Genomic DNA, 18,691 nt, shown 5'->3' on the forward strand with positions numbered 1-18,691 from the left:
AGTTACTGAAACACCTTTCCTCTTAAGGTCTGTTGTTCCAATTTCACAGTTATTTCTCGTTATTTGTGCGTTTGCACCCGAAGTCTATGAAGGAAATAGAGAACATGCCTGAAGTAAACGGTTAATTTGTTTATTTTCTCGTTGTGCTTAATATTTACAACTACCTAGAAAGGACGAGCCCTGAGATCTGCTTGCAGATATTTGTCTCAGTGTTTCCAAGTGTTTCCTTTTTTCTCTCTTCATTGGGGGATGGCCCTGTCCGGTTTGGGAGATTTCTATTTTGTTTTGAGGTTGTCTCTGCTCTTCTTTAAATGCAAAGACACCTGACTTAGGGGTGTGGGGAGGAAATCGCGACCAAGGTAAGGCAGCATGCCCAACAGTATGTTGAGAAATTGGTACCTTTTTCAGCCTTCCAGCTTCTTCTTCTTCCAGGATGAAACCTGACCTTTCAAGCGGCTGATGAGACTCTGCTGTGCTGGGCAGAGTCCTTATCCACGCTGACCTCCATCGCCCCTTGAAGCCTGTGGACTGGGAACTGAAACCCAGACAGCCTCCCTGGCGCGGACCCCTGCGGGGGAAGCCGGTTGAGCACAGTGGACTCTGGGCTCCAACCGTCCCGGGTCTCGCGCTTGGAGAGGAGCCCTGGGGAGCCCACGTCGCGTTCCTGAGATGTGACCTGAGCTGACCGCCCATACATGGTCTCGGGACCCCGCGCCAGGCCACCTGGCCCTGCAGCCACTGCTGCTGCTGCCTAGGCTGCTTCTGCTGTTGGCTGCCTGGGGACTTGCAGGTAGGAGAGTCGCGCTGTGGGGCACAGGGCTACCTGGCGGGAGCCTGAAAGGGTTCACACTGTGCTCCTGTTTGCCTGATCTGAGCTGGGGTGGGGGTACAGGGTCCGCCCTCCTGAGTGGCCCAAATCTCCTCCCTGGAGACTGGTGATCATGGTGACAAGGGGGAGGCTCCCACTAAAACCTCTGCAGGTCCAAGATCAGAGTTTGGAAAAGCCAAATCAGCCCCAAAGGGGTAAACCATATCCTTTCTCCTGGCAATCCTGACAGGTACATATATGTGCTTCTGAGAAATCACAAAGCATAAAACACTGGAAGGATTTTTCTCTGTTGATTTAAAGTTTAAACCATAACCGCTGGAATTCAGAAAAGCCAGGCTGAGTCACAAAAAATAAAAAAGTATTTTCAGTTCTTTTCTTTTCTTTTTCTTTCTGTTTTTCTGTCATATAAAATCATACTCTCGGCAACGTATCTCAAGATTTTAATTAAAGACAACAGCCACAAGGCTTCCCAAAATATCGATTGTAGTTTTATAAAATTGATTCAGACCCCTCCTGTGTCCTTTAGCCTGGAAAGAACTAGCGAATGGGGAAAGCAAGTTGCAGTGAGACTGCAGTCAGAGAAAACACGAAGCTCATTAAGTTCTCAGAGGCAAGAAACATGTACGCTGGCCTTAGAGCGGCTTCTGAGCAGTAGAGTCTTTAGATTATATTCTAATTCCTAAATCATACATTATGCAAATGTATGATTATAGTTTAATAATCCAAGATAAACCAAATGTGAAGAGGCTTATTCAAATATCCCTGATGTGAATTTGGCTTTTTGTTTTTAAAGGACAGTTGAAGTTTATTATCAAAGGTTTAGACAGAGATTTAAGTACAGTAATCAAGGGGGATGAGATAAACACACAACAAACACGCACATATACATACATATATATCTATATACATATATATAGATATAGATATGATTGAGAAAAGATCTCCACCTACACATATACTGTGTGCAATAGAGCCACCATACTGAACTTGCTTGGTTTTAATCCAAGAAATAAAGCTTGCTCACTAACTGGACTAATGGAATGACATTACAAGGCAACAATACTCCTAGCTTAAAAGCCAACTTTGAAACACATACACACACACACACACACACACACACACACACACACACACACCAGAGGGCTGTTGATCTATGAGACCCAGCATGTAGCATGGGACTGACCTCCACAGACACTCTCACAAATACTAGGAAAGCCAGTTAGAAGGTACATTAGGTGCTTGGATCCCATTCCTACACTTAATAACTGAACCCATGGATAATCCTCACTTCTGCACGAATGTGGATGTTTAAGAATTGTATGACATTACCACTTAGGAGTAGATACTACTTTAACTTTGAGACTTTTCTGCACAAAATTCAAAGCTATACAAGATAGTGTTGATAGGATCAGGCTGTATTATCCCAGAACACCCAAAGAGAAATAACATCCTATGTGGCATCAACATTTGATACACATTTTGATGTTTCATTTAAGGTAAACAACTACAGGAATTTTGAATGTCCCTGCTGTTCCCTGAGGGGCGTGTAACACTGTCGGTGACTCTCCTCCCTCTCTGGGCAAAGGGTTTACCAGATTCATCCCTATGGCCTATTAACCTCGATCCTATAGATCATTCCTGCATCTTCACGTCTGTGTGTCATTTCTGTATCTCCACAAGGATGAGGAGCCATGATCAACATCACATAGACAGACATTTTAAATCTATAGGAGTGGGAAACAATGAATTCCTCAGACAGTATGGCCCTGGTCAACCCCACAAAGGCTTCCTGGCTTTTGGAATTTTCTAAATCTTGGAATTGTCTATGCCCCCATCTCTCTCTCTCTCTCTCTCTCTCTCTCTCTCTCTCTCTCTCTCTCTCTCTCTCTCTCTCTCCTCTGTCTCCTCCCCTCTCTCTTTCTTCCTGCAGTTGAGATTTAGCTATCATGATTGTGAGCCAATTTCTTCTTCTTCTTCTTCTTCTTCTTCTTCTTCTTCTTCTTCTTCTTCTTCTTCTTCTTCTTCTTCTTCTTCTTCTTCTTCTTCTTTTCTTCCTCCTCCTCCTCCTCTCTCTCTCTCTACAGCCTTACTTTAATTACTCCCCTTCTTGTCTTTTCACAATTCCCAGAGCAAGGATCCAAATGTCCTAGGATCCATATTTGCAGTTCCCTCTGATAGAAGGGTGCTCCCTCATCTACCATGACTAACCTCTGCTGAGTCAGCATTTCACCTCAATGTGTCTTCCCCTAAGTGGAAAGCCAGACTTCATAGTACTTAACTGGTCCCCCTATCCAACTGCTGCTTCTTTGAATTACCCCTGCAACATCACGAGGTAATTAACAACCTGTCCCCTGTTAGAGCAAGTCTCACAGGAAACTCACTACCCAGACAGGCAAGATGGTCTGCCCACTACTAAAAAAGTCCTTCCATAGACAGCTCCACACTTGCTCCTTGTTGGTCTCATCCATTATCTGTGTTTATCTTGAGCTGAAAGGTCGACAGGATAAGAAACACGTGTTCCAATGCAGGAGGCAGCTACCATACTTCAGCCTCTTTCTCAGCCTCCCTTCACAGTTTCCTGGGAGGCATCGTGCCATGCCCCCTTTCTCCATGTTATTTTCATGGTGTCTCCCAATGGTCTTGTGACCTCTTGGGCTGACTCCATGCAGAGCTTGATGAGGTGGTTACCTTATTAAATGTGAAACCTGGCCAGACTGTCCTTCCCTCACACATCATTTCTATGACTTACAAGGGCCCTCTTCTATCTAGTTTGTCTTCTGTAAGACAAATTCTGGCCAGATTCAGGATTTCACAATAGTACACTTTCTCCAGTCTAGCAGGGGTGACATCCTGCTTGCCTCTTTGAGCTACAGAGGAAAAAAGTATGATTTTACTGTTCTCTCTAGAATCCCTGATATCTGTGATAGTGAGGTGTTAGTACAACCAAGACACTCACACAGAGTTCTTCCTGCTTTTCGAGGGAGGTTATCACATCCCATCTTGAGCCACCAAGATGGTGGCTCACCACTCTACCCACTAGCTGATCTGAAGCCAATTCTGCTTGTAGCTCAGAGGACTGGAATGCCTCCCTGTTGCCCAGACTTCGCCCAGTCCCACTTCCTTTCCTCATGGGAATGCCCTCCAGCTCCCTCTGCAGATGGAGAGTCAGTCTCCTCCCACTCAACTAAACAACTAAAAGGTTCTGTCAGCAATGGGTACAATCAGCTTATTGGTTTACATGTTTTCACCAGTTCAATTTCCCCCTTTCCTACTTTCTGTTTTCCTACATCTGCCTCCTTGTTCTTCCTTCCAATTAACCTGTTAGTTCTTACAGAATTCTCTTAAATGAACAAGAAAATATATAACCACATCAACTGTTTTAAAGCAGTCATAACAACGTACCACAAGCTGTGTGACTTAAAAACTCATAGCTTTATTGCTCAAGGCTGTGGAAACTGGAAGTCCAGGGGCCAGGTGCTAGCTCACTCTTCCTAAGTACTGGGGGGAGGGGGAAAGGGGAGTTCAATTGTTGACAGTGTCACCTGTTCCCAGACCTGCCCCAATCATTGCCTTGTCTGATCTCCTCTGCAAGTGGCCACATCTCTGTGTCCCTTCACATGGTCTTCTCGGAAGAGTCTGTCTGTCTGTGTTCAAGTTTTCTGTTTTTGCAAGAATTTCAACCCAGCCCATTGACTGAAAAGGTTCTGTTTCCAACTAAGGGCAGGTTTTGAGTTACTGGCTGGGGATGGGGGAGTGTCAGAGTCTCAGTTACTTTACTTGGCAAGTACAATTCCACTCTCAACATCTACCACCCCGAGATCTATCCACAGACAGCAAGATGACTTGTGTGGTGAGAAAAGGGGGTGGCTTCCCAACTGCAGATTCTCCTCTTGAACATCTTCAGTAGTCTGAGTCCACTACTGAAGGAATCCTGCAGAAGTGTCTGGCTAGGAACAAAGAGGCACTGAGAAGGTTGGGAGCAGATGTGAGGGTTTCTGTCCTGCTTCCCACAGCAGAAGCACACAGGAGACCACATTGCACTCCCAGCACAGATGATGGTGTGCCCTGCATCTGAGATGCTCGCTCCTAAGACTGCTGTCCCTCTGCACTCAATAGTTCATAGACTTTAAGTGCAAAATAGAATTTCATGTATGCAGGGATGAGGAATTTGAGGTGCTCAGATTACACAACATGAACTTAGTGTTTTATACAGCCACTTTGTGTTCTCAAAATTGTTAAACACATCCTTGCTCAGGGTGATTTTTTAAATAATTTTTCTTTGTGGCTTTTCATTCATTTGTTCAGTGTCATTCATTTACACACATAAGTCCTCGAGGCTCCTGACTGACAAGCAAAAGACTCTTTCTCCGTGTGGTCTCCAGAGAAAGACAGAAATATGAGGGAGCAAATGCCAGAACTGAGAGAAAAGGTCTACAGAAACACAGAACAGGACATCTGATCTAGTCAGAGAGCAAGGTCAGCCTGCTACAGGAAGGACTCAATGTAAACATATGTATTTGTATCTGAATGCAAACGTGTGGCAGTTTGGATCTGAACTGTCCCCGGAAGGCTCATGTCTTGACTGCTCCTCCCCAGTCTGTAGGCTTGTCCTAAAGGCTGTCTGCTTAGGGAGTGGGCTTGGCTAGCAGAAGTAGGTCACTGGGGGTGGCCTTTACTGTCCCTGGTTCTGGCCTACTGTTTCTGCTTCCTGGTCTATGCCAGGGAGAGAGGCCACCTTTCCACCTCTACAGGCAGAGCAGCTCCCCCTCCAACCCTCTCATTACATAAACGGAAACCCTCCAAAAAAAAAATCGTCATCCAAAACAAACCTTCCTCTTCTACATTCTTCTGCTTTGTGTCCTGTCACCATGGCAATGTTAACTAAGGCAATGGGCCATTTCACATCCTCCCTACATCAGAAGGAAAGTTGCAACAAAGGACAAACATGTCTTTTATTTTTATAAATATTTTTATTTTCTATATTCTTTGTTTACATTTCAAATGATTTCCCCTTTCCCAGATGCCCCATCCCCATAGGACAAACATGTCTTAATAGAGAAAGAAACAGTACATGCTTTTAGAAAAATGCATGAAATTCAGAAAATTAAAGTTTCCTGTCTTATTTTTATATATTGCATCAAATATTTATATATATATAAAATATCATAAATATATTATATACATAGATTTAAATATTTATAAATATTTATTTATGTCAAAATATTACAATTTTAATATACATCTAATCTTTTATAATTTAAATATTTACATAAAACCAAGGAAGATAAATCTCACACTAAACAGATTCTATCTCTAAATTACCTAGTACTAATAGTCTCTTTCACATACATTTCTTGGTTACAATCATCTGAACAAAGAATCGCAGAAAGGATGTTCTTTCTCAAAGTGGTGGTTACCGAGTGGGTAGGAGTTAGGAGTTCTGTGGGTACAGACCTTCCTCCAGGTCACTGGCAGAAAGAGTCACTGTGCTCTGCAGCCCTCTGTAGCATCGACACAGTGAATCAAACCACACACAGGAAAAGGCACACCTGTTAAGCTGTGGTTTTTAATAAAGTTACCCTGTCCCACTTCCTGAGTCAACACAGCTCTTGAAAGGCCCTGCTAGTTTTAATGAATGTGTGTGAGGTGGGTGGCTCATTGATCCAGTTTCCACCCTATTTCTGGAAAAGTGCCAACTCTGTCAGTGCAGCAGTGGATTGGTTGATGATTAGGGCTCTGCACACCCAGGTCACCCACGGCCCTGAATACAATATTAGGAAACGGGATCTTTGTGGTTATAACTTAAAGACCTCATTACCCAGTCATTTTCAACTCTGACTGGTGCACTTACAGGAAAACAAGAGAACTCTGAAAGGCACCATGGAAGCAGAGATGTACAAAGGTTAAAGTTACAGCCACCGTGAGCTCAGAAACCCCTCGAGCCCCAGAAACTGGAAGGAATGAGAGAGTAGGCTTTCCTAGAACCTTTAAAGAGAGCATAGCCAGAAGACCCCTTGATTTGTGACGGATAGCCTCCAAAACTCCTCTTCTCTGTATCCTACAGCCGCCCCCCTTGTGATACTTTACCATGGCAGCCCTAGGAAACTGCCACTGGCTGCGGATTCTTCTCCATGAAGGGCACCATCTTGCTGCCTGCTTCTATACTGACTTTTTCTCTTTTGAATACTGCAAAACAGTATGAGCACCTGAGTGAGGCAGCCTTCTTTGGGGCGTGCGGAGCAAGTAGAGCCCCCATTCATTTTATTGCATCAAGCTCTACAGCTTTCTCGAAGCATAATTCAACAATAAAAAGGTCTGCCCCTCATCCTGCTCATTCTCAGAAACATCAAGGCACCAGCTTGCCACTCCAGAGGGGAGTCAGTCAGTCTATAGCAGTGGTTCTCAACCTGTGGGTCGTGACCTCCTCAGGGTCACCTAAGACCACCAGAAACCACAGACATTTACATTATAGTTCATAACTGTAGCAAAATGACAGTTATGATGTAGCAGCAAAAATAATCTTATAGTTTGGGGGGTCACCACAACATGAGGAACGGTATTAAAGGTTCACAGCAGTAGGAAAAGAATGAGAATCACTATCTATGGAAAAGTCCTTTCTGTCAGTGCTTGGAATAGATGTTATGCTCTGTCTCCACAGTGTTCAACTAAATGGATCCTGGTCCTTATTCAATTGTATATATTGAGCCATCCCTGAATCATCAGATTTTCAAATTACGGATAGTGTGTGTGTGTGAGTGTGTGTGTGTGTGTCTGTGTGTGTGTGTCTGTGTCTATGTGTCTCTCTGTCTGTCTTTCTGTCTGTCTGTATCTGTGTATTCATGTATGTATGTGTGTATTCATGTACATATATGTGTATGTGTGTGCATGCACATGCTGTATGCATAAGTGTGGTGTGTGTGTGTTTGTGTGTCAGTCCGTTTGTATGTGTGTATTCATGCATGTATGTGTGTATTCATGTATGTATGTGTGCATGTGTGTGCATGCCCATGCTGTATGCATAAGTGTGTGTGTGTATGTGTGTGTGTGTGTGTTTTGAATCCAGACAGGAATTCTTCACTATAATTCCTTGATACAAATGTGGGTGAGAGGGAGTCTCTTCTTCCCTCTCTCCCTCTACTGCCCTTTGTCCATCTTTTCCACACCAGGTCTCCCACACTTCCTGGAGGCCGAGTGCTGTGGCCCAGGCTGTTCAGATCCCAAAGCAGACACCTGAAGGCTCCCACTGGGGCCCCGCTGGATTCACCGGAGCACACTGACTTCTCCCCGCTGGCCGCCCGGAAGCCCCTCTTGCCTCTTGCAGGACCTGGAGATGTGGTGTTGCTGCCCAGGCTGATCTGGATCCGGGGAAAGTATTTTCAATGTCACTGAAATTAGAATATCTACAATCTCATAAGTCAATCTTTCTTAAATAAAACCAATACTTTCACTGTTATCCTATGGTGAACTATGATAATTTGAAAATGTGCCATTTGAACTTATAAAGATGGAATATAAATTGCTTATTCTCCATGACTGAATAAATATTCACATAATAGATTGTGAATTTATTTGTTAAGCCTATTGTATTTTATGGTATTAACATTCATAATACATTAAAATGATTGGAAGACGGACATTGTTTAGTAAAGAAGGATTTAGATATCGGTTAGGATGGAAATTTCCAAAATGAGAAGGAAAAACCTACAAAGCCAACACCCAGCGAACCGCCAGACCACTTCCCTGGAAACTCACCCCGGAGGCTGGGAGGGGGCTTGCCCAAACTGTTAAATGGTCTGACTTTCATTAAAGTTTCTGCCTCAGTCTGTAAAATATTGTCCTGGCCCTCATTCCCTTCACTCCTTTCCCATTCATCCCTCAGCTTCTCTACCAGGACCTGGTTCACTGTAGCTGCTGGCAGCAACATTCCTGTTATTATTATACATTCGTAGTAATCAATAAGTAATGACACACCCCTTTGGAGCAGATCCACGAAGATGTACTGTCTTATAACGATGCTATGTAGACAAATAGATGACTTAAGTTTTAATGATGATCCTACAAGAATTCTTAAAATTATATTTATGATTATTAAGTTCTTTTATAATGGGACTGCTACTAGGTCCTTTTCTATAGTCAAACTGCAATGAGAACTCTGCCAGTCTCCCCAGGGTCACAAGTTAATTGCTCTTAGATGACAATCAGACTTTCTCCTACTCAGAGCACATTTCAAGAGGTTGTAAAACGCTTAACCAAAGGTCATAAAAAGGGAACTAGGATTTATTATAGGTGTTAGGACAGAAGATAAAATATTGACTGGGTTTATCTATACAAAACTTCACTTATAACTTAGTTATGGTTTTAAACTTTCTACGAACCTGTAGAGAAGACAAATTATAGCTAGATAATTACTCCTAATGGATATGCATGTAAACAGTCTGTTGAAAAGTCTGTTTCAATTTATGACTTGGTATTTTGTGTGAACTTATGATGAACTTTGTAACATGTGATCATGCATTCTGAAAGATGTATAAGGGCTGAGGACAAGAGAAGTCAGACCAGAAGAATTGAGTGAGAGGAAAAGAGCTGAGAGAACTGAACTGACAAGTTTTTAGTCAGAAGAGGACAAGATTAGAAGGAGAATGCAGAGTGAAATAACTTAGAAACTATAGGTAACATAAAACAACTAAGAGAACAATGTGCAGGATGCAGAGGGAAAGAGGGAAAATATTTTGCAGAGAGCAGAAGGAGCCGGCGGCTTCTCCTCACCACGGGACAGGACAGGTCCCATGGTAAGGACAAGGCAGGCTTAGTCTTATTAAGAGAAACAAAGCTTTTTTCTTACAAACATGAATTTAATTCATTTAGTATTAAAATATTGGAAGCTTTTTTTTTCTTGATGCAATAAATATTGGAGTCCATTTTTCATCCAGAATGAGTGAGTTCTTTCTGCGCCTGTGCTTGGTCTTTGCTCCATATTCATGTGTAAATATGGATGTGTGTGCAAGTATGTAATTGTGAGGATGTATGCATGTGTGTGCAAGTATGTAACCGTGAGAATGCATGCAAGCTGGGCCCAGCTGACTGCGTGAAAATATGTATGAAGCTGTGTGTATGAATTTATGTGAGATTATGCATATTCACTTATGTAGACGGGTTTTTCTTCATGCATGTGTTATTCTCTTCTGGTTCAATAGAGGTTTATGGCTCCTAACTTCCCCCTAGGCTGACAAGCAGGAGGCATCTGGACAATGGGGAAAAGGCTCTGGCATCTGATCCTTTATGTAATCTCCTGCTGTGTTAGGATGAGGTGTTAAATGCCCGAGACCTCAGTCTCTGGCTTCAGAGGAACGCAGAGGGCAGGTCAGCTATGTTAGCATAGTAACTTAAGACTTAGAAAAATAAACCTTTTATTATACAGCAACCCTAAATTTTCTGTAAGACAAAGTCTGCCCCCCCCCCACGCTCTCCCCCTCCCTCCACGGCCTCAAGAAGAACCAAGAAGAAAAGAACACCTGTCCTGGGGCTGGCTCCCAGCAATTAAATAGTGATAAATTTATATCCAAACATTCTAATAATCAAGTAGTCCATGGTAAAATTGGTGATACTCATATTCTTGTAGTAATATTGTTAAGTTCGTTGAGAAGGTATTTTATGAGAATCAAGAATGTTCTTGTGGAGAAACATTAACCTATGTTCCACATGTTATGACAAACAAAAGTTCAAACAGTGTGAATGCAATGTGTAAACCTTTCACTTGTTATTCTTCTTTTATTAGGTATATCACGCGACACAATGGATGAAAACCATGTGGGCATCGGGATATTGAAAGGAGCAACATCATTTTTTCTAAGACAATGAGAAGATATTCTGACTTCGACAGACATCAGGAATATGATAGACATTTGCAATTCATTGGTTTTCTAGTTTTCCAGGGAACATCCCCAAACTCAGTGTAGAAAATCTTTATGGATACTAGGGATTTGGAGATTCTCCTGTTTATCCTGGTTTATCATCAAATGTGGTGTAATTCACTCTTCAGGAAAAATGATGAATGCGATTAGTGTTAGAAAGATCAGAGTTGTTCACACTTTCTTCAGAGAGGTGAAATATATCATATAGGAAGCTCATATTAAAAGAGGGCGTTATAAATATGAGCCATGTAATAACCGGCACAGGTGTCTTGAACAACCTATAATGAGGGAGAACACCATGAACATACAAAGTGATAGAACCTTAAGGTCTAATACTTCATTACCATTAGACCAAATCGCAATCTTAATTCATCTTGACAGCGTGATCGATTAGCATAATGAATTTAGTAAAGATTTCCCATGTGCCAATTATTATTTCAGACATGAAAGACGTCATGTGGAGAGAAACCCTGTAAGTGTAGTCAACGTGGCAAAGATTTTCCAAGGCCCAGTCATCTCCAACATCACAAAAGAACACACACTGGAGAGACACGTTATGGATGCAATCAGTGAGGTGAAGCCTTTTCAGGACACAGTCATCTCCGAGTACACAAAAGAAAATATGTAGGAGAGAAAGCTTATGAGTGAGAGCAGTGTCATGGCGCCTTTTCATGTCAGCGTTTCCTCCAAATACACTGAAGACCAAGCAGGGGACACGAGCCGCATGACGTCAGTGTCCTCTCCAAACACTTAAAAGAATGCGCACTGTGGAGGAAACTTCTGCATGCAATGCACAACAGCGCATGCGTATCACGATGCTCTCAGAGACATAAAAGAACACAAACCGGACGGAAACCGTGTGAGTGCGCTCAGGTGGACACATGCTTACATGCCACAGCCGTCTCTGATTGCATACAGGAACTCATACTCAAGAGAAACCGTATCGATATAATCGCTGCGTTAAAGCCTCTCTTCCGGCCCTGCCCCAGCAAGCAGGCACTGCATTTCCAGGCTGGCGCGGGTGAGGGGTGGGGATGCATGGCGCTGGGGGCAGGGCTTGGGAATCTGGGGTGGGGTCGGGAGGTCAGAGTTCACCAGGGAGGAGAAGGAGGTCATGACCCTGTATCTCATGATTGACAGTCTGGCTCCCTGCAGGCGGTGCCCAGACCCCGCCACCCAGTGACATCACCACTGTGACCCCTGACACATGCTCTAGCTCCATAGCTTCAGCTCATGCACATGCTCAGCTCATGCACATGCTCTTCATGGAAGACATGGCAGACACACCCGTGTCCAGGCCATGTGATGTAGTCACACATGGGTTGCTCCCTGCTTTCAACACAAGTTATGTGCACAAGTGATGCACACACACTCACTCCCACATCCCATGTGCAAATGGCCACGCATTCGGGCGACTCGCCCTGAAGGATGACATCCGTGTCATGGGAGAGACCTTCGTTTATTCAGGAGGATCATGGGATTACTTGGGTCCCCAGGTGGGAACACGCATGTGAGGGTTTGACAGATCAGGTGTTTGACCCGCGTCGTGCTTGGCAATTCTCCCGTGTGCGAGGAGTTGCCGGCTTCCGTGTCTTTCACTGCAATACTGAAGGGCTGGGCGGTGTGCGCGGTTCATACGTGTTTACCTGTATGCGTGGGAGAGCTTCAGTCTGTCCATGGCGTCAGACTCAGGGCCCATAACACTGAGCGGCAGGGTGAGGTGGCATGGTGTCCTTCATGTACCCGTGTGTTAGCATGTGTGGGGCGTGTGCTGGCATAGGCAGAGTGTGAATGTGCATGCGAATGCCTTTGGGGTGGAGACCTCTGGCTGCCTCTGACCCCAGACATCGCAGCCACAGACACGGCCCTGCCGGTTGGCCTGCACACGCGTGTCTCAAGTGCAGACACATGTGTGCGGGGCAGCATGACCGTTGACCCCCAAACGGCGTGAGCACGGCCGGCGCCCGGGGGTGTAGTAGGCGGGGCTCAGGGGTGATGGCGTCACATGTCAGGCCTGCCCTGGCCATCATCATCCGCGCAGCGACACGCAAACACGTGTGGCCGGGACGCGCAGCAGAGCTGCAGCCATGGCTTCCAGGCCACGTTGGCCAGGGAGAGCTGGTCGGGCACGGGGTCCAGGGTCGCTGTGTGCGCACGCGCGGCCTCGGCCATGGTGCGCAGGACCTCGTGGTAGCGCGGCTCCGCCTCAGGGGTCAGAGGTCGGCGCTCACCCGGGTCGCGGGCGAGGTCGAAGAGCAGCGGAGGGTCGTGGCGCGTGATGTACTTGCCGAAGCAGAAGCACACGTGTGTGGAGAAGCAGCCATTGGAGCCCGGGGGGTCGAAGTTGGGCGTGAAGTAGAAGGCCTTCCACACGGAGCTGCCTGTGGGTGGGGTGGACACGGATGCATGCCACACGTGACAGCACGTGTGATTACAACAAACATCACAACATGCAGCATGTCAGAACACACGCATGGCCACATATGATGACATAGTTGGCATGTGATGTGTCGTTTGTGGTGACATCTGTGTTATGTCACACATGACAATATGTGATGACATACATGATGTATGTGGCATAGTGTGGAACACCACACTCAACACACTTCATAGCACAAACAGCATACATGTGAACACCATCCGTGTTGACACATGTATAAGGACAGGGTGTGTAGCCACGCGTGACGGCCACGATCAAGTCCGCAAGCATGTATGTGACAACACACATCACCATACACAACAGCAGGCATCACATAGGAACATATATGACAAGTGACATGCAGAAATACACAAGCGTGTGTCCTGTCCACGCACACGTCGCTGTATCTGTGTTGCCACGCATGTGATCACGTTTCTGTGATCCTTCCATGCACACATCCATATTCATACACACAGGCGTGTGTTGCAGCAGGCACGGCAGCGGTCTGCCAGCTGGGTGGTAGGCATGACTCTGCTCCTGCCTGGGGGCATCACACACACTGTGCATCATGACACATTTGCTCGCGCGCGCACACACACACACACACACGCACACGCGCGTCCGCACTCACCGTTGTGCCAGCGCACGGCGTTGAGGTAGGCCCCACAGTAGTGGAACAGGAACTCGTGTTCGGAGCGATGCGTGTGCCCGCGAAGCAATGGCATCAGGTCCCGCCCATCAATCACCCTGCGGGGAGGGGGGTGTGATTCGAATGGGCGGGTCCAAGTCTGAGAGTGGGAGGGGCATAGCCACATAGTCAATACTGGGCGGGGTTTGGAACGCAGAGGAGGCGTGGCTGGATTCAAGTAGGTGGAGCCTGTCTAGACATAAGCGCAGACCTCTGCCCCAGTGGGTGTGGCTCAATGACTGGTGGGCGGGGCTATGCCCATCTGTCCCTCACCTGTCGCCTGGCAGCTCCGCCCCCGCGAGTCGCACCACCGTGGGAAAGACGTCCATGTTGCTCGTGGGTTCATCAATCTCCAGGCCGGGCGCGATCACGCTGGGCCAGCGCACGAGGCCGGGGACACGGACGCCGCCCTCCCAGTTGTTGGCCTTGCCGCCTGGGATGGGAGGGGCATTTGGGGACGCAGTCCCGGCGTCACGCGTGTCACACGAAACATGCGTGACATAGCCACACGTGACGTCAGGTATGGGGCGCTGTGAGGTCGCAAGGTTGGCAGCTCATGTCCCTGCCATGGGGCAACCTTGACGACATGCCTGTCATGTGTTCGCGTGTGCATGCGTGTCGGCTTCAGAGTTGCGTGTCTGGGGCCACACGCATGACTGGTGTCCCTGTGTGTGACCTAAGTCGTGTTGGAGTCCCCACGTGTGCATTTCATGTCGCCGTTTTATGTACACACGAAGTCATGTATGCATGGATTTCCGTGTACACGCGCGTATTTGTGTTGCCCAGTTACGCGTGTGCTTGTCTCTATGCCCACACGTGTCACCCTCACACACGCGTGCCTCCCACGCCACACCCCGGCTCACCCCGGTAGATGCCATTGCTCCCGCCATGCCGCTCCCCGCCTTCGCCGACCTCCTCCACGTGTGCGCCATGGTCAGACGTGAAGTACACAAGCGTGTTATTGGCAAGGCCGAGCTCATCCAGTGCGTCGAGAATCCGCCCTGCAGGGCAGCCGGGCAGGGGGCGGTCACGCGTGACGCGGCCACGCCCGAGACACACCCCGCCCCTGTGGCCCCGCCCACTCACCGACTCCCCAGTCCATCTCCTCCACGCTGTCGCCATAAGCGCCATGCTGGCTCCGCCCGGCGAACTTTGGGCCTGCGAAGTGTGCAGTGTGCACATGCAGGAAGGACATGAACAGCAGGAAGGGTGTGGCCACGTGCCTGGGGACGGGGTCATGACATCACAGGGCGGTGACATTATCGCTCCTCCTTCCCCCTGGCCTGCCACACAGTGACTGCCTTGCAGCATAGCCCAGGCTGCCCCGGGCCTCTCTCCCTGTACCCCATCGCCCCTCCCAAGTTAGGCCAGGCCAGCCCACCTTGAAGCCCCGCCTCCGGAAACCACCAAAGCTCGGCAGCCCCGCCCCCATGCAAGCAACGCCCCCAGGAGACCATGACGTTCTCAGACAGGAAGCAGTAAAGTCGAGGACCCACCCACTCCTGAAATGCCAGCTCATTGAAACCCCGCCCACCGGAAAATGACACAATCCAGAGTGCCCCATCGCCCCGCCCCCGCTGTCACCTGCGCAGGAAGTCCCGCCCCTCGTCCGTGAGTTGCTGAGTGAGCGCACTGTAGTTCGTGGGCTGCTGAGCGATGGCAAGGTCGGCCATGAGGAAGCAGTTCGCGAGGCGGAAGTGGGCGCGGAATGCGAGAAGGGACACGCCCACCACCCCAGCCACGCCCACCGCGACTGCCGACCACGCCCACAGGGGTACCCGCACTGGTCCTACACCCCACCATCTTGCCCCTAGTGTCCGCCACGCCCACAGCGAGGCCAGCCCTGCCCCCAGCGTGCCCAGTGTCAGGGTCCACACCAGCCGCAGGGCGGGGCCCAGCACGGTGCCGCCCCCCGGCCTGCAGTCGCGCAGGTTGGTGGTGGGTGTGCCCAGGAAGCGCGAGAAGCCATGGCGCAGTGGGTGGTGGCAGAAGTCAGTTGGTGAGTGGCAGCTCAGGCCCAGGTGCCACTTCCCTGCAGGGGAATCAGATAGGGTCAGGCATGGGTCAGAGGTCACGCCCAGGGTCACGGGGTCAGACGGGGTGATTCAGTGGAGTCAGGGGTCGGAGGTCAAACGTGGGGTCAGGAGCCATGACATCAGACCCAGGGGCCAACAGTCGTGCCAGGTAAGGGGATGGCTGGGGGGTCGCAAGGTCAGCAGCAGGTCAGGGGTCAAGGGGCACAGCTGCCTCACCCTCCCGGCCCCGCCCTCACCAACTAGCGCAGTGGCGTAGCCCTGCTCCTGCAGCAGGCGCGGGAATGTGACCTCACTGGTTGGGAGCCCGCCCGATGAAGCAGAGAAGAGGAACACGCCCATGATGCCACGTGACGCCATGCCTGCGAGGGGTGGGGAGCATGAGATCACGGAGGTCATGGGAAGGTCACGCGGGTCATAAGGGTCACGCCCACCTGAGCGCATGGCGTATCTCCCCGTGAGGAAGGCGGCGCGGCTGGGCGTGCAGAGCGGGGCGGCGGCCAGGTGCTGCGTGAGCTTCGCACCCTCCCGGGCCAGGCGGTCGATGTTGGGCGTCCTGTGGGGTCGCCAGGGTCGAGGGGGCCATGAGTAGGAATGACCCTGAGCACTACTTCCGGCCCCGCCCACTCCCGGGCCCTTGGCCCCACCACCTTAGTGTCTGGTTCCCGTAGCAGCCAGGGTCGCCGATGCCGAGGTCGTCTGCCATGATGATGACGAAGTTGGGCCCAGGGTGGGCGTGGGCAGTGCAGAGCAGGGCCAGCAGCGGGGGGAGGAGCCATGCAGGGGAGGGGCGGGGCATCGTAGTCCTGTGTGTTTCCGGGGGCGTGGCCTCAGTCACTCAGGCTCACTGAGCCACATGACTTCCCTTGCCAATCACACTAGGCCCCGCCTGCTACTATTTAGCTCAGCCCTCACATCCTGTCAGTCATCAGGCCCCTCCCATAGCCTGCCTTTCGATAAGCTCCGCCTAGTGACATCATCTCAACACTTAGCCTAGGCTGCCGTGTTTCCCTTTGTGTAGCCCAGGCTGACCCAGACCTCACTGCACAGCTCAGGGCCCCTCCCTGCCCTCTGCCTAGCCCAGGCTGCCCTCTCCGTCCCTCCAAGTGGCTCTGGTTGCCTGGCGTCAAGTGGATGTAGCCTGGGCTACCCCACTTCCCCATCCATGTAGCCCAGGCTGTGCCAATTCATATCCTCCCCCTGACCTCCCCTGTGTAGCCCAGGCTGTCCCACATTTGCCTCACTACCTGCGCCTAGCCCAGGATGTCTCCTGACTCCCTCCTCCTGGGCCACATACCCCACTCGCGGCCATTCCCCTGCCTCACATACTGAGTCCACCAGGTGCACTTGCATCCTTCCCCAGTCACCATCCACATCGTAGCCCAGGCTGCCCCTACCCTCTCACTGTCCTGGCTTGTGTAGCCCAGGCTGGCCTCCTTCTCTCCATGCCGAGCTTCCTTGCCTCTTGTTCTCTCTCCCCATAGCCCAGGCTCTCTCACCAGTCACAGTGGGGTTAGAGGTCGGAGGTCACAGGTCGAGGGTCACAGTCTTGGCCAGGTCGCGGGTCACAGGGCTGGCGGCGGCGGCAGCCTGGGGCAAGAACTCTCGGCGCCGCCGCCCCCGCCCGGGGCAGTTATACCCGCGGGTCACGGGTCATGCGCCAGGGGCGGGGCCGGCGGTGTTTACCCGGTGACATCAGGGGGCGGGGCCGCGCGGCGTGGACATTCTTTACCACTTCAGCAGCACGTCCGGGTGTGGGCGGGGTCATCGCTCCTGGGATTCCAGGTGACGTCATCAGGCAGGGCGGAGCCGGGGAAACTCCCCCTCGGGTAGTGGGTGACGTCAGGGCGGGGCCAGCAGTCGCCAGGTGATGGACAGAGACGCCAACAAGCATGGCGCCGGCGGCTGTCAGTGACCTTGGTCACAGAGGTGTCGGGCTGTCGCTCAGGTGACGTCATGCACGAAACCCCGACCGCGGTCGTGATTGACAGAGATGGGGCAGGACCGCCGTTGTTTACCCTTCAGGATGACGTCAGGGGGCAGGACCAGCTCAGTGACTAAAGGCTGAGTCCGTGGGCCGGGGCAGTGGAGTCTGAGTCACGGGGGTCAGTCAGCGGGGTCACGGGGTCAGTGGCACGCGGGGCGAGGCAGGTGCGTGGCCGAGGAGTGGCGCTGATTCCGATGAGTGGCAGGTCGGCGTGGCGGGGGCGTGGCGTCCTCTGTCAGTCAAAGCACACACCTGTCAGTCACCCCGCGGTTGTCGGCACTCATCGCCCAGTGGCCACCGGGAAGCGAGATGCTGTGCTGGGAGAGGGGACCGGAAGTCGCGACTCCAGCAGGACCTCAGCGCAAGGCAGCCCGGGAACACTGCCAGGCGGGAGCTCAGGGGTACGCGGGGCCGGGTCGGGTCTTCCAGGGCGCCAGAAGTAGGGCGCTCGCTTCATGTGTATCGTGGCTGAGTCCCGCCCTCTGCCACAGTCACTTCCCGTTGGGCTCCTGTCAGTCAAGGCTGAGTCCCGCCCTCCTGCATTGAAATTTCCGGTTCGTTCTCGGTCAGTCATGGCTTTGCCCACCCTCTGCCACAGTCACTTCTGGTTGGGTTCCCGTCATTCGCAGCTGAGTCCCGCCCTCACCCATCCCCCCTTCCTTTCTATCCAGCCTGACCCCAGAATCTTCTGTCGACTGGAAGGCCTGGAGAGGGGCGAGCGTTGACTGACAGGCCTGGGTGAAGCACCTGAGTGACAGGCACTCTGCCCCTCGCCAATGCTACCCTACAGCGACTACACCCCTCTGTGACGTCATCCGACCCTG

At 50.2% G+C, this 18,691-nt stretch overlaps 1 protein-coding gene across 2 annotated transcripts; it reads right to left on the minus strand.

Annotated features, from left to right (window-relative positions):
• Nucleotides 1-12,180: 12,180 nt before the first annotated feature.
• Nucleotides 12,181-18,355, minus strand: Sts (steroid sulfatase). 2 transcript variants are annotated; one of them, XM_052169718.1, is made up of 10 exons: nucleotides 17,380-18,355; nucleotides 16,531-16,686; nucleotides 16,315-16,436; nucleotides 16,120-16,242; nucleotides 15,432-15,879; nucleotides 14,934-15,070; nucleotides 14,711-14,848; nucleotides 14,121-14,280; nucleotides 13,791-13,906; nucleotides 12,181-13,121 (listed from the first exon to the last, which is right to left on the minus strand). In XM_052169718.1, exons 2-10 carry the CDS (start codon nucleotides 16,677-16,679, stop codon nucleotides 12,742-12,744), a joined length of 1,773 nt encoding a protein of 590 aa, XP_052025678.1. In that variant the 5' UTR covers nucleotides 16,680-16,686; nucleotides 17,380-18,355; the 3' UTR covers nucleotides 12,181-12,741. The 2 variants fall into 2 exon arrangements, with proteins under 2 accessions (XP_052025678.1, XP_052025677.1); XM_052169717.1 differs by having other exon boundaries at nucleotides 17,278-18,355.
• Nucleotides 18,356-18,691: the final 336 nt, after the last annotated feature.

The sequence above is a fragment of the Apodemus sylvaticus genome, chromosome 23 (assembly GCF_947179515.1).
Source record: "Apodemus sylvaticus chromosome 23, mApoSyl1.1, whole genome shotgun sequence".
In the NCBI taxonomy this organism is placed as follows: Eukaryota; Metazoa; Chordata; class Mammalia; order Rodentia; family Muridae; genus Apodemus; species Apodemus sylvaticus.